At 40.9% G+C, this 19427-nt stretch overlaps 1 protein-coding gene across 1 annotated transcript in view; it reads right to left on the bottom strand.

Annotated features, from left to right (window-relative positions):
- Positions 1-1591: 1591 nt before the first annotated feature.
- The window catches only part of camkva (CaM kinase-like vesicle-associated a), a 174971-nt gene continuing 157135 nt past the window's right edge, over positions 1592-19427 (bottom strand). Inside the window, exons 8-11 of the mRNA XM_069936246.1 lie at positions 17243-17379; positions 9353-9431; positions 8554-8641; positions 1592-3675 (exon numbers count right to left, since the gene is read on the bottom strand). Coding sequence (XP_069792347.1) covers positions 3415-3675; positions 8554-8641; positions 9353-9431; positions 17243-17379 — 565 coding nt within the window. The 3' untranslated portion in view covers positions 1592-3414. The remainder of the gene's footprint in view (positions 3676-8553; positions 8642-9352; positions 9432-17242; positions 17380-19427) is intronic.

The following is a 19427-nucleotide window of genomic DNA, read 5'->3' as shown; positions in this document are numbered from 1 at the left end:
GAAGAGATTTCAGCTACCAGTTTGGACTGGAAGAGCTGAGGTTAGTTCCTGAGAGCAAAGAATATTGAGAAGTGATTAAATAGAAATGATAATGACTTGTTCAGATCAAGTAGGTGGACACTGTTCATGCATGAGAGAAGAGGCTCAACATCTTCTGATTGCCTGGATTGAAGAGCATTGGTTGTGAGGAGAGGTTGAACAAACTAGGATTTTTTTTTCTGAACTGATTGAGGGTGAGAGGCATCCCTATAGAAATATATACTGTACATTTAAAAAGGGAACCATAGATAGAGTACATTTTCAGAGCGTTTTCCCCAGAGGCGGAATTGTCAAATATCAAAGGTTAGAGGTTTAAAGTGAGAGTGGTAAATTTTAAATGGATGGCAGTTATTTTTTCAGGTACAGAGAGTAGTGGTAGGTGCCTCGAATGTGTTCCCAGAGAGGTGGTCAAGGCCGAAATGATGGCAATGCTAAAGAGGAATTTAGACAGATGTGAAAATGTGAAGGCAGAGGGGTTGAGTTAGTTGAGCATCGTGAACACTGCAGGTATGCTGGGCGAAGGGCCTGTTCACATGCTGTCTGATCTATGTTCATCGATGTTTTAAGGAGGTAACATTTTGGGCAAAAGGGAGGGAAGAAACATCTTTTAATGGAAAGAAGGAATTCACTGCCTGTAATGGTGATGTAAACTGAATCGATTGATGACATCTCATTAAACATTGAAAGAGCACTTTCAAGAGAATAACTGGTCAGGGTATGGGTTGAAAGCAGAGAAAGGGGACTGTCAGAATTGCTCTGCTAGGAGTTAGCAGATTCACAATGGGTCAAATGACCTAATTTGTGTTTTAACAATTCTCATGATTCTATTTCATTCTTTATCAGCAATTAAATCATCTTATCCAAAATAGGGCAGGCTCTAAAATCTTTGCAAGAGCTGCTACCTTCAAAAGCATTTGTAACATCTAGCCTCTTAAAGATCTGCGCAGAGAATAATATTGATGTAGTGCACAACCAGTAACCACAAAAACTAGGCAGAGGGAATGATAGGCTTTAATGGACAGAAGAACCTTGCTGGCCCGGATTAAGGTATGGGAATGGCGGGAAGGGAGAGGTGGCTCGACCTTTATGGCCCAGGACCATGGGGGAGGAATCATAGGGTATGAATCATCAGTGGGCGGGCCAGCTCCATATATACAGAGGTCAATCATAACCATATACAATGGAGGAAACACATCACCACAAGCGATAATGAAGAGCTGATTCCTTTTTGTATCTCTGGTTTTGTGCAACTCAGCCCAGCAGGTCATTTACTTTGCAGCAACATTATAAGTAATAGTGGGGAGCATCAGGGCAACTGTGAATGGGACAGTTCTTCTACTCAATAGTCCCTGTTGACAATGAACATCAAAGTTGTACTAAGCATCCTGAATGGGTTCTTCATGTTTCAAGGTAAATGGAGTCCAGAGCAGGAGGAAGATGGAATGCAAGAGGGAATTCATCATGTGTTGAAGGTGAAGAAATAACACACGTGAAAGATTTATTTGTTTATTTTTTTAAGAGCCAAAATACCTTTTCTTTAAACAGCAGTTGTTCAAATTACAGGCCTAAATTTTTCAGCAATTTTCAAACCATCTTTTAAAATTGACCTGAATTATTTTACATGTTACACAGCACAATAAATTACACCAACCCCACCGTGAAAGTGTGACAAAATATAAGCATGCAACAACATGTTACAAACTGGAACGCATGCAACAGACTTGCTCTGTGTTCCTCGACTTCTCTGCAGCACAGGAGAATCTGCACATTTCTGCCACTGATATTTTCATCTCTTAACAAATATATTTCCAAATACATACGCATTGTTACAAATTTAGCTTTTTTCAAAATTATTTAAATGTATTTTTCTCTCTCTCTCCCTCTCTCTCTCTCTCTCCTCAGTTTGTTTGAAAGTTTTCGCAGTTTATTCGTTTGGAGATAACTCTGAGCAGCTTCTAGTTAGTCTGTGTCACCGTTCTGTGTCACTGCACAGACAGACTGGCAGTTTTTGAAGTACCCCCAAGCAAGCAATCTAGAATTTTTACACAAAAGAACTGCCTTCCTGAAAATAATGCTCTGCTATTACCAGCATATAAATTTAACACTATAAAGCACTGAATGCCCTTCCTGCCTCTGTCAACAACATCACCCCAAAGCTTCCAAAATACATACATTTTCTATCATAGAACATCTGCCAAAAATATTGCCTTTAAAATCTCTATTGCAGGGCATGAATTAAAGGATGTTTGGGATGTAGTATTCTAGCAATTAAAATAATACTCGTTACTGTTTTCTGATACGGTAACTCACATCTATTGTGGGGAATGAAAACTGATAAGAGTCATCGAGTGTGGAAACAGGCCTCTTGCCCCAAATTGTCTGGCCTGACCAAAAAAAAATAGATAACTGAACAATATATCAACCAACAAAAGAAAAAGCTTTTATGTTCATTGGGAAAGTGGATGAGTCGAAAACAAATGAACTCTGTAATCCTTGAGCCGCATTGAGCACATTGCAAAAAGGAGCTGCTTTTTAACAGAGTGGTGGGATTTAAGGTCAGCTGAAATTCTGTTCTCTGGTATTATACCAGAGGTGTCAGTCGTTTAGTTGTGGTTGTGTGATTTCCCATGGGTGACCAATATATTCTGCTGACCCACCGAGTTCCGACAGCAGCTCATTGACCAAGGAACAAGTTATTTTTGAAGGGACATTTTCCACACTGCAAAGTTCGGGATTCTGCCCTCACAATGTCAGTTGGGAGCATTGCCAGCTGGATAAAAAGATCACGGAATCACAAGCAAGGATGCTTTACTGATCTGATTCCCTCGACAGGAGACCTCTGGTGGAGCACCTGTCCTTTCTAGCACAGGAGGCAGTGGCCAAAACTCCCCTACAGAAGTGGGAAGAAGGAAGGCAGACCCACTCAAAGCAGCCTGATATTAAGCAGCTCCTGCAAGGTGTGAGTGAAGACAACTCTGAAATGGAATTGGATGTTTTGCAAGAAGCCAACAGATAGCATATGGTTTTAAAGTAAAAGTTGAGATATAGGTATTTCTCTAACACCATAATGGCAAATAAGATGACTGGCACATATAGGTTTTGGCCATAATAATTCCTCCTGGTTTTCCAATCTATATTCACTTCTGCAAATATAGTACCCAGAGACGCCAATTATTGCTTCAAAATTTCACAAACCTATTAACACATGCCTTGCTGGGCTTAACTGCGGCAATAGTCGTATCTGAATAACACTTTGAATTCTTTTTTGTTAATGTGTGTGATCAGTTAGATCATGCCTGCCATTTTAATAATCTTTAAAAACTTTGAACTACTTCTTATATTACACAATAAGGTCACGGTGCAAGCCAGCGTGATTCAGCCATTCTGCTCTTCCCATGCTTCTGCAGCAGGTTTGTGAGTGCTGGCCGTTTCCCCATTACACCTTGGGGAGGCTCTGGTCGTCACGCCGACCTTTGCAGAGTTGTCCGTCTGACTGTCCGGGGGATGAGTGTCACGGGTGGCCTTGTTCTCAGGTTCGCCCGGAGGAGCAGGTGCTGAAGCTGGGGAGGTGTTGGCTGTCTCGCTCTGTTCGGGCGCCCGCAGGCGTTTCATAATTGTTGTTACTCTCACTGCTTTCTACATGTCAGAGGCATAAAAGGGAAGCGGAGATTAATCTGTGGTGAACAATCTGTTAGTGGGGTGTGAGGTTGGAGATGAGATGATATGGTGCACTGGAGGACAGAAACACTGATCGTAACCATTTTTTAAAACACGCATGATTTAATCTTAAACTCATCATCTCCAAAAGGAGGCACAGATCCACGTAGTCTCTGCACCCATCCACTCAGCTAAATGTAAAGAAACTGAGGGGACCATCCCATCAAGCATGCATTATAATCTGACTGGAAATAGAATGAGGCTGTCCTTGAACAGACTGCCAGGAATTAATTTTTGGTGTACAGAATGCTAGGGCATGCATCCACACATCAATTTGATGTTCCTTAATGGACACACTTTGTGATCTGACAGATGCAAATCGCACTCTTGTTTGATGCTAACGAACAATTTAAGTTCCAGTGTGAGCATTACATTGGAAGTCTGTAGATTCAAATATCCCTCCAGGCTAATACCCCGATGCAAGAGGAGTGAGCTTTCAGAGTCAAATATGATCCAGGCCCTATATGGCTCTAAGTCAAATCGACTTTTATTTGTGGTTCATACCATGCTCGCACGGAAGGACGAGATATTGTTTCTCCAGGACCACGAGGCATACTTACAAAGATATAAGTTACTTCAGTGAACTTTCAGTGTATATGCCTTAATACCTTAATATTTTAATGTGTTAACTGCTTTCCTAACTTCTATCTATGTAAATATGCTCCATGGTCCTGGAGAAACACTATCTGTCCTACTGTGCAATCATGGTATGAACCACAAATAAAATTGACTTGACATAGAGCCAGATAGGGCCTGGATCACATTTGACTCTGAAAGCTCACTCCTCTTGCATTGGGGGACATGTTCAGATATTACAAATTTATATATAAAAATATTCCACCGTCATCGTTCAGTTCAACTTTCTGCTACTTTTAAGGTTACTCTCTTGCTTTTCGGCAAAAATATTTGGCTCGTGTAATTGGTTAAGGGAGGACTGTTGGCTTGAATGGGGCAAGAGCTCTATCTTCTACCGTGGAATTCATCTGAATGAAATCAATAGCCAGGGTTTAAATGTCTCAGAGATGTTTTACCCAAAGAAGGAGACAATCCAAGTGCAGAACTCTCTCAATACTGAATTACAACATGTGATCCCGTGATTGTGGTATGTGTCCCATTGTACTTTTTATAATTTTTTAAAATTTTTCACACTATGAACCATATTAACCAAAATACACACAAACATTTCCCTCTTGAATATACAGTGTCATTTTCTCCCCCTCCCTTCCCTCCCTCCTTCCCACCCCCCTCCCTACCAACTAAACGTTCAACATTCAATACAATAAACCCATTAAACGATGTCATCACACAATGAAAATAAACAAGAAAATTGTGTCATCTACTTTTACACAATGGCTCAGTTCATTTCGTCTTCTTTTCATTCTATCATTTTAGTGGGTGGAGGTCCGCGGTAGGCCCTCTCTGTTGTGTTCCATGTACGGTTCTGAAATTTGTTTGAATACTGTGACTTTATTTTTTAAATTATATGTTATTTTTTCCAATGGAATACATTTATTCATTTCTATGTACCATTGCTGTATTCTCAGGGTCTCTTCTGATTTCCAGGTTGACATTATACATTTTTTTGCTACAGCTAAGGCTATCATAATATATATTTTTTGTGCTTCATCCAATTTGAGGCCTAGTTCTTTACTTCTTATATTACTTAGAAGAAAGATCTCTGGATTTTTTGGTATGTTGCTTTTTGTGATTTTATTTAATACCTGATTTAGATCTTCCCAAACCTTTTTCACTTTCTCACATGCCCAAATTGCATGTACTGTTGTTCCCGTTTCCTTCTTACAGCGAAAACATCTATCTGATACTTTTGGGTCCTATTTATTTAACTTTGGGGAATGGTGTATGGCCTGTGTAACCAGTTATATTGTATCATGCGTAACCGTGTGTTTATTGTATTTCTCAAAGTTCTGGAGCATAGCTTTTCCCATTTTTCACTTTTTATCTTTATGTTTAGATCTTGTTCCCAATTTTGTTTGGGTTTACAGCTTATTTCTTCATTTTCTTTCTCTTGCAGCTTGATCCACATGTTTGTTATAAATCTTTTAATTATCATTGTGTCTGTAATCACATATTCAAAGCTGCTTCCTTCTGGTAACCTCAGCCTGCTTTCCAATTTGTCCTTTAAGTAGGTTTTCAGTTGGTGGTATGCAAACATTGTACCATGAGTTATTCCATATTTGTACTTTATTTGTTCAAAAGATAATAAATTATTTCCCAAAAAAACAATTTTCTATTCTTTTGATCCCTTTTCTCTCCCATTCTCTAAAGGGAATGTTATCTATTGTGAAAGGGATTAGTTGACTTTGCATCAATAATAATTTTGCTTTGGTAATTTGTTTTTTTCCTTTCTACTTGAATCTTCTTCCAAATATTAAGCAGATGGTGCAGTACTGGTGAACTTCGATGATGCACCAGTTTTTCATCCCACTTATAAAGTATATGTTCTGGTGCCTTCTCCCCTATTTTATCTAGCTCTAAACTGATCCAGTCTGGTTTTTCCCTTGTTTGATAAAAATCTGATAGATATCTTAATTGTGCTGCTCTATATTAATTCTTAAAGTTTGGTAGCTGTAAGCCCCCTTGTTTGTACCATTCTGTTAATTTATCTAGCACTATCCTCGGTTTCCCCCCTTTCCATAAGTATTTCCTTATTATTTTCTTTAGCTCATTGAAGAATTTCTCTGTTAAGGAAATTGGTAACGATTGAAATAGGCATTGTATCCTTGGGAAGATATTCATTTTAATGCAATGTACCATCAGTGTTAGTGGTAAATCTTTCCAATGTTTTAAGTCATCTTGTAATTTCTTCATTAATGGCTGATAATTTAATTTGTATAGATGGCCTAGATTATTATGTAGTCTAATACCTAGGTATCGGATTGCTTGTGTTTGTCATTTAAATAGTGATTCTTTCTTAAACTTTGTGAAATCCGCATTATTCAATGGCATTGCTTCACTTTTATTTGCATTGATCTTGTACCCCGATATTTCTCCATATTCCTTCAACTTCTTATGTAATTCTTTTATTGATAATTTTGGTTCTGTTAAGTATACTATGATGTCATCGGCAAATAGACTGATTTTATATTCCTTCTCTTTTATTTTTATCCCTTTTATTTTATTTTCTGTTCTTATCAGTTCTACCAATGGTTCTATAGCTAAAGCAAACAGTGAGGGAGATAGTGGACATCCCTGCCTAGTTGACCTGCTTAATTTAAATTGGTTTGATATATATATCCATTTACTGTCACCTTTGCCAATGGTCTCTTATATAATGCTTTAATCCAGTTAATATATTTCTCTGGTAGGTTGAACCTCTGTGGTACCTTGAATAATTAATTCCATTCTACCCTGTCAAAGACTTTCTCTGCGTCTAAAGCAACCGCCTCTGTTGTCGTCTTATTTCCTTGTACTGCATGGATTAAGTTAATGAACTTACAGATATTGTCCGTTGTTCGTCTTTTCTTAATAAATCCAGTTTGATCTAGTTTTACTATTTTTGGTACATAGTTGGCCAATCTGTTTGCTAATAGTTTTGCTATTATCTTATAATCTGAGTTAAGTAGAGATATTGGTCTATCTGATGCTGGTGTTAGTGGATCTTTCCCTGCCTTTGGTATTTCTGTAATTACATGAATCTGGCATCAGGAGAGGAGGAGTTAACAAGTCTTTAAATGTATTATAGAATTCTATTGGGAGTCTGTCCTCTCTAGGCGTTTTATTTTCTGGTAGCTTTTTTTTAATATATCCTGTATTTCCTCTATTTCAAATGGTTTTATCAGTTTGTTTTGCTCCTCTTCTTGCAATTTTGGTAGTTCAGTTTTCGCTAGAAACTCATCTATTTTGTCTTCTTTCCCTTCGTTCTCAGTTCGGTATAATTGCTCGTAGATACTGTTCTTTTAGCTTGTTCTGTTTTAAGCTGCCGAGCTAGTATTTTGTGCGTTTTTTCTCCTAGGTCATAATACTTCTGCTTTGTCTTCATTATGTTCTTCTCCACCTTATACGTTTGTAGTGTTTCATATTTTTTTTTGTCTGCCAATTCTATTTTTTTTGTTGTATCTTCCCTTGTTGCTAGTTCTTTTTCTGTACTTACTATTTCCCTTTTCAGCTGTTCTATTTCCCGATTGTAGTCCTTCTTCATCTTAGTTACATAATTTATTATCTGCCCTCTGATGAATGTTTTCATTGCATCCCATAATATAAATTTATCTTTCACTGTTTCTGTATTTATTTCAAAGTACATTTTAATTTGGCGCTCAATGAATTCTCTGAAATCCTGTCTTTGAAGTAGCATGGAGTTTAATCTCCATCTATACGTTTTTGGTGGGATGTCCTCTAGCTCTATTGCTAATAACAGGGGTGAGTGATCTGATAACAATCTAGCTTTATATTCTGTTTTCCTAACTCTCCCTTGGATCTGGGCTGACAACAGGAACGGGTCAATCCTTGAGTATGTTTTATGTCTACTTGAATAATATGAGTATTCCTTCTCCTTTGGGTGTTGTCTCCTCCATATATCCAAAAGTTGGTGTCCCATCGTACTTTACACATGGATGAAACTGATCACATGTACAGGTGGAATTTATTATTATTTTTCTTGCTTCATTCACTGGTTTTAATGTTATTTTACTCTCCTGAGCTTCTATGATTAAAAGTGATAAATATTTACTGAATAAATGAAATGGAAAATGTGCAATTACAAACACACTCACAATGCTACTATGGTGGTTCATGCAACAAATAATTAAAGCCAGTAAAAGTGGTATTTACTTCAAGTACCTTCCATTTCGCTTTGGCAAAGTTTTTCTCAATCTGAGCACAGACACCATCTTTGATGTTCTTGTCCGAAGCAGCATTTCCAGAAATCCTGGGAAGAAAAGTATAATCAGTGGGCAGCTCTCAAAATGGCAGGGGGATTGGCACTGAAAACTTAGTTATTGGTGCTGGGGGGGTGTGAGATAAACTGGGAGGGGGGAAAAGAGGAAGCAGGGGAAGGGATTTATGGGATTGTAGCATCTGCTACCGGCAGCGTTACCGAAATGAGAGACGTCCACACAGCACGAGGTGAGCCAGTAACTGAACTTTATTTTGAATTCCTCGCCCTGCTCGAGGGGACCGCCCACTTCCTGTGAGGGTCACACTCTCCTTAGGAAGTGATGTCAGGGTATCACGGTGTCACTCCCCGTCCAGCAGCGCGCCACACGGAAGCGGTGCCGTCCCCCCGGCAATGCGTGTTGCCAACCGTGGGCTTCTCCTCGGAAGGGAAGGGAACCCCCGCGCCATCTTGTGTTGGATGACTGGGGCGGAGATTCAGCCCATCTAACCACGCGGTCACTCAGCCCACTACAGGGTGTTTTTTTTATTATTGATGTAATTCAATTGACTGTACTTTTAGTTATACTTTTGGTGGGGGAGGGATAAATACAGACTTTGTATGTTACATGAATGTTAAAAATTATAAACTTTGACAAATCTTTGAAAATTAAAATCAAATATTCAACATAAAAGTATAATCAAGCTTCTTTACATCAAATCAGTATGTTTTGAAAGGGCTTGGCCTTTCTTATTTCACACTTACCATTCATGATTGATGGCTTCTTGAGCTGTTATCCTGGAGTCCTGGTCAATTTCCATCAAGTGACTCACCAGATCCTTTGCTGGTTTGGGATAAAATATATTTTTTACATTAACTTATGCCTGTGCAAAATCTGACTGGCTTCGTTTTTGCCAAAATATAGCAACAATTTTATTCCATCAGAAATTCCGTATTTTTCAATGGAAGCTGTCACCCTTTGACTGGAAACGCTAGTATGCGGATACACAAACATGCTGGAGAAACTCAATCAAGGATGGCATGCAAATTCATGATGTTTTCCAAGGTTGGCGCCACGCTGTTATAGTGATCGGGATCAGGGTTTGAATCCCACACTGTCTGTAAGGAGTTTGTACGTTCTCCCTGTGTCTGTGTGCGCTTTCCCCGGGGGCTCCGGTTTCCTCCCACCATTCAAAATGTATCGGGGTTATAGGTTAATTGAGTATGAGCTCGTGGGCTGAAATGGCCTGTAACCATGTTGTATGTCTAAATTTAAACATTAAATTCTAAAGTTAAAAAAGCCCTTGGAAATAAAGGGAAATGGACATTTTGAGCGTGAGCCCTTCATCAAGGTGTGAGCAAAATGCAGGCATGCGCCTCAATAAAAAGGTGGGGTGGGAGAGGAGGGAGAAAGGGGCAGAGGGAGGAGGGTAGTAGGTGGGATGATAGAAGAGGAAAAATCTGAGATGTTGGGGGGGGGGGAATAGTTCTCCGAATGGAGAGGGATGGGAAAAGAGTAGAGAGATATGGGGGGGGGGGGGGTGGGGGGGGGAAGAGGAGAGAGGAAAGAAAAAGAGAGAGAGAGAGAGAGAGAGAGATAAATCAATGTTAATGCTGTCTGGTAGGAGAATGCCTAGGCAGAATATTCAATTTTGGACCTCCAATTTGCAGGTGGCTTTGGGTTGGCAGTGCACGAGGCCACAGGCAGACAAGTCCACATGGGAATGGGATGTGGAATTAAAATGTTTGGCCACTGGGAAGTCCCTCATATTGCAGCGGACAGAGCGAAGGTGCTCAACAAAAAGATCTCCCAGTCTGTTTCCAGTCTCTCTGATGCAAAGGAGGCCACAGCAGGGGCACCGGATGCAGTCGATCACCCCTGTATTGAGTGCTGCTTCGCCTGTAAGGACTGCTCGGGGCCCCGAATGGTCATAAGGGAGGAGGTGCGGATACAAGTATACCATTTCTTGTGGCTACCAAGGGCATGATTCGAGGGAAAGGATTCTGCTTGATTCAAACTCCCTGGTCTCTGCAGGATAGAAAAATCTCCATAATCCCAAACTTGTTTTCTTATTTAGTTATACATGATGGTGGAAAAAGTGTCGTAAGAACAGGAGAAATGGCTATAAAGGGGACTGAATGACATCAATGCACCATGACTCAATTATCTATTGCTTTTCCCTTGAAGGCCATTTAACCGGAGACTGCTATTCATGAATCTCTGCATGTAGGAACAATGGTGATGACCAAGAATAAAGTCAAGGACCAGGCATTATTCCACCAAGGGGCAGTGTCTAGCTTCAATTTCCGATTTCAAGCCGCAATATTAGGATTGATGATCTGGCGGCACAGTTAGTGTAGCAGGTTAGAACACTATTACAGTGTGGTGAATGTCTGCCAAGCTGCCTGTCTCCCCTCTGGCGAGCCTTGCTGTATTAACATTGGCTGTGCATTATCTCTACTGTTAAGGACACTCCCCTTGGGTATAACTGTGTATGCACCTATTGTCTTTCATTATTTTACCATGAATTTCTGCTAATAAAAGCCATGATTATTGTTTGACCACATCGTCTTTGTCTAGTTCATCAACTGGCACTTCAATTTTATCTTTTAATTCTAATTAAATCTTTTCCTCTCTCTTTCAGATGGCCTTGAAGGCTTTTGAGAGAATTAAAGCTGATATTGCCAAAGCTGCACTCTCGTCCATTGACGAGGATGTCCCATTCCAAGTGGAAACTGATGCCTCAGATTGTGCATTGGCAGGAACCCTTACTCAAAAGGGCAGACCTGCGGAATTCTTCTCCCGCACGTTACGCGGACCTGAACTTAAACATCCTGCCATTGAAAAAGAAGCACAGGCTATTATTGAAGCTGTTCGCTACTGGAGACACTTTCTAGCCGGCAGAAAATTTACTCTTGTCACTGATCAGAAATCTGTAGCCTACATGTTCAGTACTAAACACAAAAGTAAAATCAAGAATGATAAGATGCATGCTGGCGAATAGAACTCTCAACTTATAATTATGAGATCCAGTACAGACCGGGCAGGTTAAATGATCCCTCTGACGCATTGTCACGATCTACTGCTGGTGCTCAGCTGGAGGGGCTAAAAAAGATCCATAGCAGACTGTGCCACCCAGGAGTCACAAGATTCTTCCACTACATACTACATACCTTCCTTACTCTCTGGAAGAAGTCAGGAAACTGACTAAAAGCTGTCCTGTTTGTGCAGAATGCAAACCGCAATACTTCAAAGCTCCAGAGGCCACTCTCATCAAGGCAACCTGACCTTTTGAGAGGATAAGCTTAGATTTTAAAGAGCCATTACCTTCCAACAAAAAAAAAGTATATTTCCTTACTGTAATTGACGAATATTCCAGGTTTCCCTTTGCGATACCCTGCCCTGACGTCTCGTCAGCGTCTGTCATTAAGTCACTTGACAGAATTTTCAGCATTTTTGGTTTTCCCTATTACATTCATACTGATAGAGGCTCATCATTCATGAGCGCTGAACTGTGGCGACCCCTGCTATGAAAGGGGATTGCCACCAGCCGTACCACGAGCTATACCCCACAGGGCAATGGGCAGGTTGAAAGGGCTAATGCTACAGTCTAGAAGACTGTTAATTTTGGTTAAAAACACATGGTTACCCTGTAACCTAGTGGCAGGATGTGCTGCCTGAGGCACTACATTCTATTCGGTCTTTATTGTGTACTGCAACAAATCAAACACCTCATGAACGTATGTTTACCTTTCCTAGGAAATCAGGAACTATGAAGGACTGGCCAGCCTGTTTATCTGAGCCTGGAACCGTGTTGCTGAAGAGCAACGCTCGGGCGTGTAAAACAGACCCCCTAGTCCAACCAGTTCAGCTACTGCAATACTAACCCCAACTATGCTCATGTTAAATTCCCAGACAGGAGTACTGACACTGTACCCCTAAGAGATCTGGCCTTGCCTGGTTCGCCCCTTCCTCGCACCCCTACTCAGAGGGAGCCTGAGAGTTTGGACTCACCCCCACAGCCTGTGACTCCTAGTAAGCTTTCAGATGGCCATGCTGAGGCTCCACTGCCTCACACTGGCGATTCTGGAGTGGGTGCAGAAGCAAGTCCTTCCCACACTACAGACCCAGGACCTGTACCAGTTCCCAAGTTTGCAAAGGAGCCACCTGTTTTGAGACGAAGCACCAGAATTCGTAAACAACCTGATAGGCTGACATATTCATAAAACATCTCATTATATTTTGATTGCTTGTTAGATACTGGCCTATTCTGGCTGTTAGAGTATCTCAAGGGCAAACGTGGTATCCATGTATCACTTGCTTCAGTCTTTCCTAGCAGCTGTCCTTTTGATTTTAACCCTTCTTCTGCCGGGGGGAGACTGTGGTGAATGTCTGCCAAGCTGCCTGTCTCCCCTCTGGTGAGCCTTGCTGTACTAACATTGGCTGTGCAGTATCTCTACTGTTAAGAACACTCCCCTTGGGTATAACTGTGTATGCACCTATTGTCTTTCATTATTGTATCATGAGTTTCTTCTAATAAAAGCCACAATTATTGTTTGACCACATCGTCTTTGTCTACTTCATCAACTGGCACTTACTTCACAGTGACCCAGGTTTGAATCTGGCACTGCCTGTAAGGAGTTTGTATGCTCTCCCCATGTTTGCGTGTGTTTCCTCTAGGTGCTCCAGTTTCCTCCCACCCTTCAAATGTGCATTGGGGTCAAAGGTTCATTGGTGTATTTGGTGGGGCGCGGAGTCATGGGTTTGCTACTGTTCGCCTAAATTTACAATTTGGTCAAAGGGGTAGATTTATTTAAGGAGGTTTAAGAAGCAAATTCTAGAGATTAGGACTTGACCACCAGTGGTGGAATGAGTAAAATCAGGGTTGACCAAGGGGTCAGAATTGGAGGAAGGCAGATATTCTGAAGGTTTAAAATAAAACCAGAAAATGCTGGAAATACCCAGTAAGTCAGGCAGCATCTGTGAAGAGAGAAACAAAGTTAATGTTTCAGGTCAATAACCTTTCATCAAAACTGGGAAAAGTTAGAGGTAAATAAATGTTTGAATTTGTAGGAAGGGGCAGGGGAGAACAAAGAGGAAAACCCTGTAATAGAGTAGAGTATAAATTAGCGAGATTACTGGAGGCGCAAGGATGGACTTGCAAATATTACAGAGGATAAATTTTAGTCACAGAGTCCCTCGGCACCGCGGTGTAAAGGTTCCATTATTGTCATGTAATACATTTAGTAAGTAACATGCATGAAATTCTTTAACTTTGTCTACCTTAAGAAGGCAGAGAGTCACCACTTTTGTCCAGCACCCCTCACAGAAATGAGGCCCCAGTGAGGAACGAAGTCACGACCCCTGGTTTACAAGATGAATGCTCTAACCAGTGAGCTATTCGATTGTGGATAGAGCTGCTGCTTTACAACTCCAGGTTTGATTCTGACCTCCGCTGGTGTTTGCGAAGTTTGCATGTTTTTCTGCAACTGCTTGAGCTTTCTTATGGGGAGTGGGGGTGGGGGGGGGGGGGAACTCCAGTTACCTACCACATTCTAAAGCTGTGTGGTTGGCACATTAATTAGCCTCTGGAAATTACCCCTAGCGTGGAGGCGAGATGTAGAATCTGGAGTGTTGGGTGTTAATAGAATTGGATTCATGTAGAGCTGATTAAATGGGTTAGCGCTGACCTGATGGATAAAAGGGCATGATTCAGTTCTATAGACTCGATGTGAAACAGGCCCTTTGACCCATCAAACCATGTCAACCACCAGGTGTCTTTAACCTGTCCCCGCTGATCAATTGCACTTCTGCCTAGGGTAAAGCTTTCTCCCCATCTGTCACATCTATGTTTTCAAAAGGTCATCCCTTCCCTGTTCCAAAGGAAGTAATTCCAGCTTATCCTACCTCTCCTCATGGTGGGAATTCTCCATCCCCATAAAACATCCTGGTAATTTTATTCTGCACGCTCTCTAGTACAATCATGAACTTCCAATAGTGTGGCGTCCAGAATGCACAAGACACACCAGCCATGGGTAAACTTGTATTATAACTGCCCTATTCTCATATTCCAAACCCTTACCAATGAAGCACAGATCATGTGTGTCTCTTAGCTGTCTTCTCCACCAATGATGCTCCTTGCTAAGGTCTATCTGTTCTTTCCTACTTCCTTGGGTCACACTATTCATCTTCTCTCATCTAGATATCGATGCGTGCAAGCAGTAGGACAACTTGTAGATAATGGGGAGGTTAGAAAAGGTGGCTGTTCACGGTATTCATAGGGAACCATGTATCACATTTTAGGATGGTGTTTTTGAGGGGCAGTAGGACAGGCCCATGTGTTGGTCTTTAGGTAACCTGGGGTAAAAATGGTTTGGTGCAGAACACAAGGTCATGCGTGACAAGTGATGCTTTGGATAGATGAGAGTGGAAGCAGGCAAATAACCAATTGGAAAGGTGCATAATGATGGTGGGCTTTTAGCAACATGAAAGGCTGCAGTTAGGTCAAGAAGGAGGGATGTTATCTTTACTATAGTCGCACAGGTGGTCATTTGAGCCTCTGATGTACTGTGCTACAAAACTTACCCGGCTTGATAGATTCAAATATAGAGCTCCTGGAAAGGTTCTGAACAGAAGAGGATGCAAGACAACAAAGAGGATGGAGAAATCAAGGGTTGTTTGTTGATGATAGGTGATTTAAGGGAAGGGGGCTCAATGCAAAAATGAACTGTGAACATCAGCTGAGACAGGACCCTGGAAAAGAGGATGAATGATCCACTGTTTAGTTAAAATTGGGTCCAAAAATAGGAGATGGGTTTTGTGGATGAGGGAGCTTGAAGAAGTGAAGAAAAATCAGAAAAAAATGAAAATTTGATGCCAGGCAATATGGATCTTCAGAAGAAACTTCGGAGAATGGGGTAGAGGAAGAAAAGTAAGAGCAAATAGTTAGGAAGGTAACTGGAACGTTGTCATTGTTGCAAGGCAGATGGCTTATGCAAGTTGGGAAGCATCTTGTTCCAGAAAGCTATTTGTCAAGAAGGCTCCGCCAATCCCTGAATCGATGATCATTGACGATATCAAAGCAGGCTTCTTTGGAAATTCCGGTGATAGACGATGACATAAATTCCCTACATAAAGCCTCTCCATTGGACAATGCCTTCCATTACTATTCTAAGATGTTCCCAGAATTCCTCACCTCTTTTGCCCTCCAATAACAATTTCCAGGGGCTCACACCCCCCTCATGACTCTGTTTGACACAATCCAATCAATTGCTCCATAGAAGAAGATAAAGAGTAGTACGCTGGTTCCACTGGGGAATGGAATCGAGATGGGGAAAGGGAGGATCAGTGACAGTCGAAACTAAAAACTAAACTGCCATTTGGACTGAAGTGCTCAGTTGGAAGTTCTCCAGGGAGCTTAAGAGTACAATTGCCATCTTAAAATCAGAAACCATATTGTGGTGGAACCACTGTATAGCTATTAGCCCTGTTCGCATGTATGTACTATAAGCTGGCCCACCCCTCCCCCCCACACCAGTGATTCCTCCCCTCGGAAATCCCCATAAAGGCTGTTACGCCCAAACTCCTCCCTCAGCACGTGACCTGGAACCAGGCCAGCAACATGTGAGATGCGTTGATGTCTTAAGGTGATTACTTTAATTAGTCACAATTCTTAGTCTAATGTGGTTGATCGATAGCACAACACATATCTTTTAAAGTTCCTACAAAAATTATGGAGAGATCCAAGAGATTGAGAAATTTGGCTGGAAATCCAGAGATGGCAAACATACAATTTTGCTCATCACAATACTTGTGATGTTGTGGGTCAGTTATTACAATCAATATGTAAATGAAGAATAGGGTAAGTACAGTAAAAACACAGGTATCCAGCACCTATGGGGATTTGTAGATTCCAGATGTGTATTTTCCGGTTGCTTTAGACTTTCTCTTACAATCCTTAACTTCTATAGAATAAACAGTTTTAAAGTCAAAAGAGAAAAATGCTATATTGTATTTACACTGAATAAACTTCACTAGCTTGAATATATAAACCTTAAAGAATTTGACTTTATTTTCAGTCACATTCTTTGAAAACATTTAACTGTTGCTGCATCTGCAGGTTCCTCTCCCTCCGTGGAGCCCTCGAAAAATGAACAAAAACATTCCAGATAATTAACTCCCCCTTCCCAAGTTTAAAGATAAAACATCTGACCGGGGTGACTTTGACTAAGTAGGGATCAGGAGACACTTTAAGAGAGTCACCCCAGCTCTTCATCCTGGGCGACACCATTGCTGTTTCACATAACTTTATACAAACAGCTGCTACAAGTAAAGCCTGACCAAGGCGCTCTGTTGGCTGAATATTCGCTCCCATCTTCACCAAAGCTTCACGTGTTACTTCAGAGAATATTTACTTCTACAATTTTAATGTAATTTTTACCCATTATTTTATTCTTATTTATTTTAATTTTTAAAATTTATTTTCCTTGATGTTTTTTGCCAGTTGCTTGAGACTTGAATTCTGGATACCCTGGGTTTTGCTGTAAATAGAATTGAGCTATCGATCAGACATAATTCAGCAAACTGGCCGACTAGGCTCAGGTCCAGCACAGTATATTCCTATCCAGTTTCTTTAGCACTGATTTAATGTTCACCTGCGTCCGAAATGTCATCCCAATACGGGGAATCAAACTCATAGTCTCCAGCCAGGATTTTTCGGAACAAGTTCTTGTCGTGGTTTTCATAGTCCTCGTCGTCATTTTCATCGTAGAAAGGTGGGTTCCCTGATAACCTAAGAGAAAATAGGCCCAAATTGAGGGGTGGCACAGTTGGCGTAATGGTTCACACATGCTATTAGAGAGCAAGTGACCCCGGTTCAAATCCATCAATGCCTGTAATCAGTTTCTACGCTCTCCCCATATCCATCTGGGTTTCCACTTTCATTGCAAAAGACGTACAAAGTCAATTCGTTACATATATTTGGGCAGCGGGCTTGTGGGCCAGAGGAGCCTGATATCTGTAAATTAAAATTAAATAAATCGAGGACTGAATCAGCATCAAGTTGATTTTAAAGTTAGGAGAATCAGTGGCTGGAGTGAAATCAGTAATTCATTTGGTTCCACTTCAAGGAGCTTCATTTAATCCACACATACAGATGTGTGTAATAATGAGGAATTGCCAGGCTTGAATCTAAACTGAAGCCCCATCTGACTGGTCAGGTGGGTGTGTCACTGACCCCTTTTACAACCCAAAAACAAGTTTATTTTCGACCTCTGTGCATCAGAATCAGAATGAGACTTTATTGTCGAGAACATGTCATGAAATTCGGTGTTTTGCGCTAGCATCACCGTGTAAACATTCATATAAACTGCCTTACAGCAATAAATAAAAATAGGGCAAGAAAAAGTCAAAGTGAGGCAGTGTCTGTGGTTCATTGATCATTCAGGAATCTGTTGGCAGCGGGGAAGAAGCTGCCCTTCTGCCTTTAGGCTCCTGTACCTTTTCCCCCGATGGTAACAGAGAGAAGAGGGCATGGCCTGGGTGGTGGGGATAGAGGCTGCTTTGTTAAGACACCGCCTCTTGTAGGTGTCCTCGATGGAATGAAGACTGGTGCCTGTGATGTTGCAGCCCTCTGGAGTTTTTTCTTGTCCTGTGCATTGGCACCTCCGTACCAGACAATGATGCAACCAGCCAGAATGCTCTCCGTGGTACATCTGTGGAATGTTTTTGAGAATCTTGGGTGGTATCCCAAATTTTCTTGAATTCGCTGGTGAGCCTTCATCATGGAAGTGAGGACAGATCCTGCAGTTGTTGACACGCAGGAACGTGCATTATCCCATCTTCAATGCACACTGGTACATAAACTTCTTGGATTCTTATTGAAAACTTTTTTTGAAGTCCAAATACATCACATTATCTATTCTGCTGATCATAACCTCAAAAGCTATATAACATTGGACAAATTTGATTAGATTTCATTTCATTTCCCAATCCTATTTTTATGTTCCAAGGACTCTTACCACTTCCTTAATAAGATTTGAATGTTCCCTCTACAACTGATCATAGGCTAGCTGATCTGTAGTTCATTCCTTCTCTCCTTGTGTAAAAACAGTTACCACCTTTAAAATGTTAACAAAATTTATGGATTCCTGGAAAATAATGGTCACTGCACCCACAATCACCCGAGCCCCTGCTTTCAGAAACCTGGGTATCGAGGATGATGTATAAACTTTCAGGACCATTCATTTCTCCAATGAATTTTTTTCAGGAATAATTATTAATTTCAGCTCCTCACACACTAGAGCTGTTGTTCTTCACTAATGCTGAGCGGTTTTGTGAGACAGACAAAAATACTTGTTTAAAGTCTCTTTCCCTTATATCATTTTACTTACATCCCCGATAAAATGTCCTTACATCCCCGATAAAATGTCCTTACATCCCCGATAAAATGTCCTTCTGTCCCCAATAAAATGTCCTTCTATCCCCAATACAATTTCTCCTGTCTCAGTTCTAAACTTTCAGTACACAAAAGTGCTGGATAAACCCAGCAGGCCACACTGCATTTATAGGATGTAAAGGGGAATCAATGTTTCAGGCCTGAGCCTTTCATCGGGTTTTCTTTTACTGCCTATGGATGCTACATAACCTGCTGAGTTTCTCCTACACGTTTGTATATTGCACTACATTCACAGCAACTGCAAACTTTCCTGTTAACTCAGTTCTAATCTTTATCCCTGTTAACTTCTTTCAAGTTCATTGTCATCTGATTGCACGTCTAAAACCTGTCAAAACAGTATTTCTCCAGACCACACAAAAACACAAAATAATGATCAAAAAATT

Source organism: Narcine bancroftii, chromosome 5 (assembly GCF_036971445.1).
Source record: "Narcine bancroftii isolate sNarBan1 chromosome 5, sNarBan1.hap1, whole genome shotgun sequence".
Lineage (NCBI taxonomy): Eukaryota > Metazoa > Chordata > Chondrichthyes > Torpediniformes > Narcinidae > Narcine > Narcine bancroftii.
This window is presented reverse-complemented; position numbering and strand designations above follow the sequence as displayed.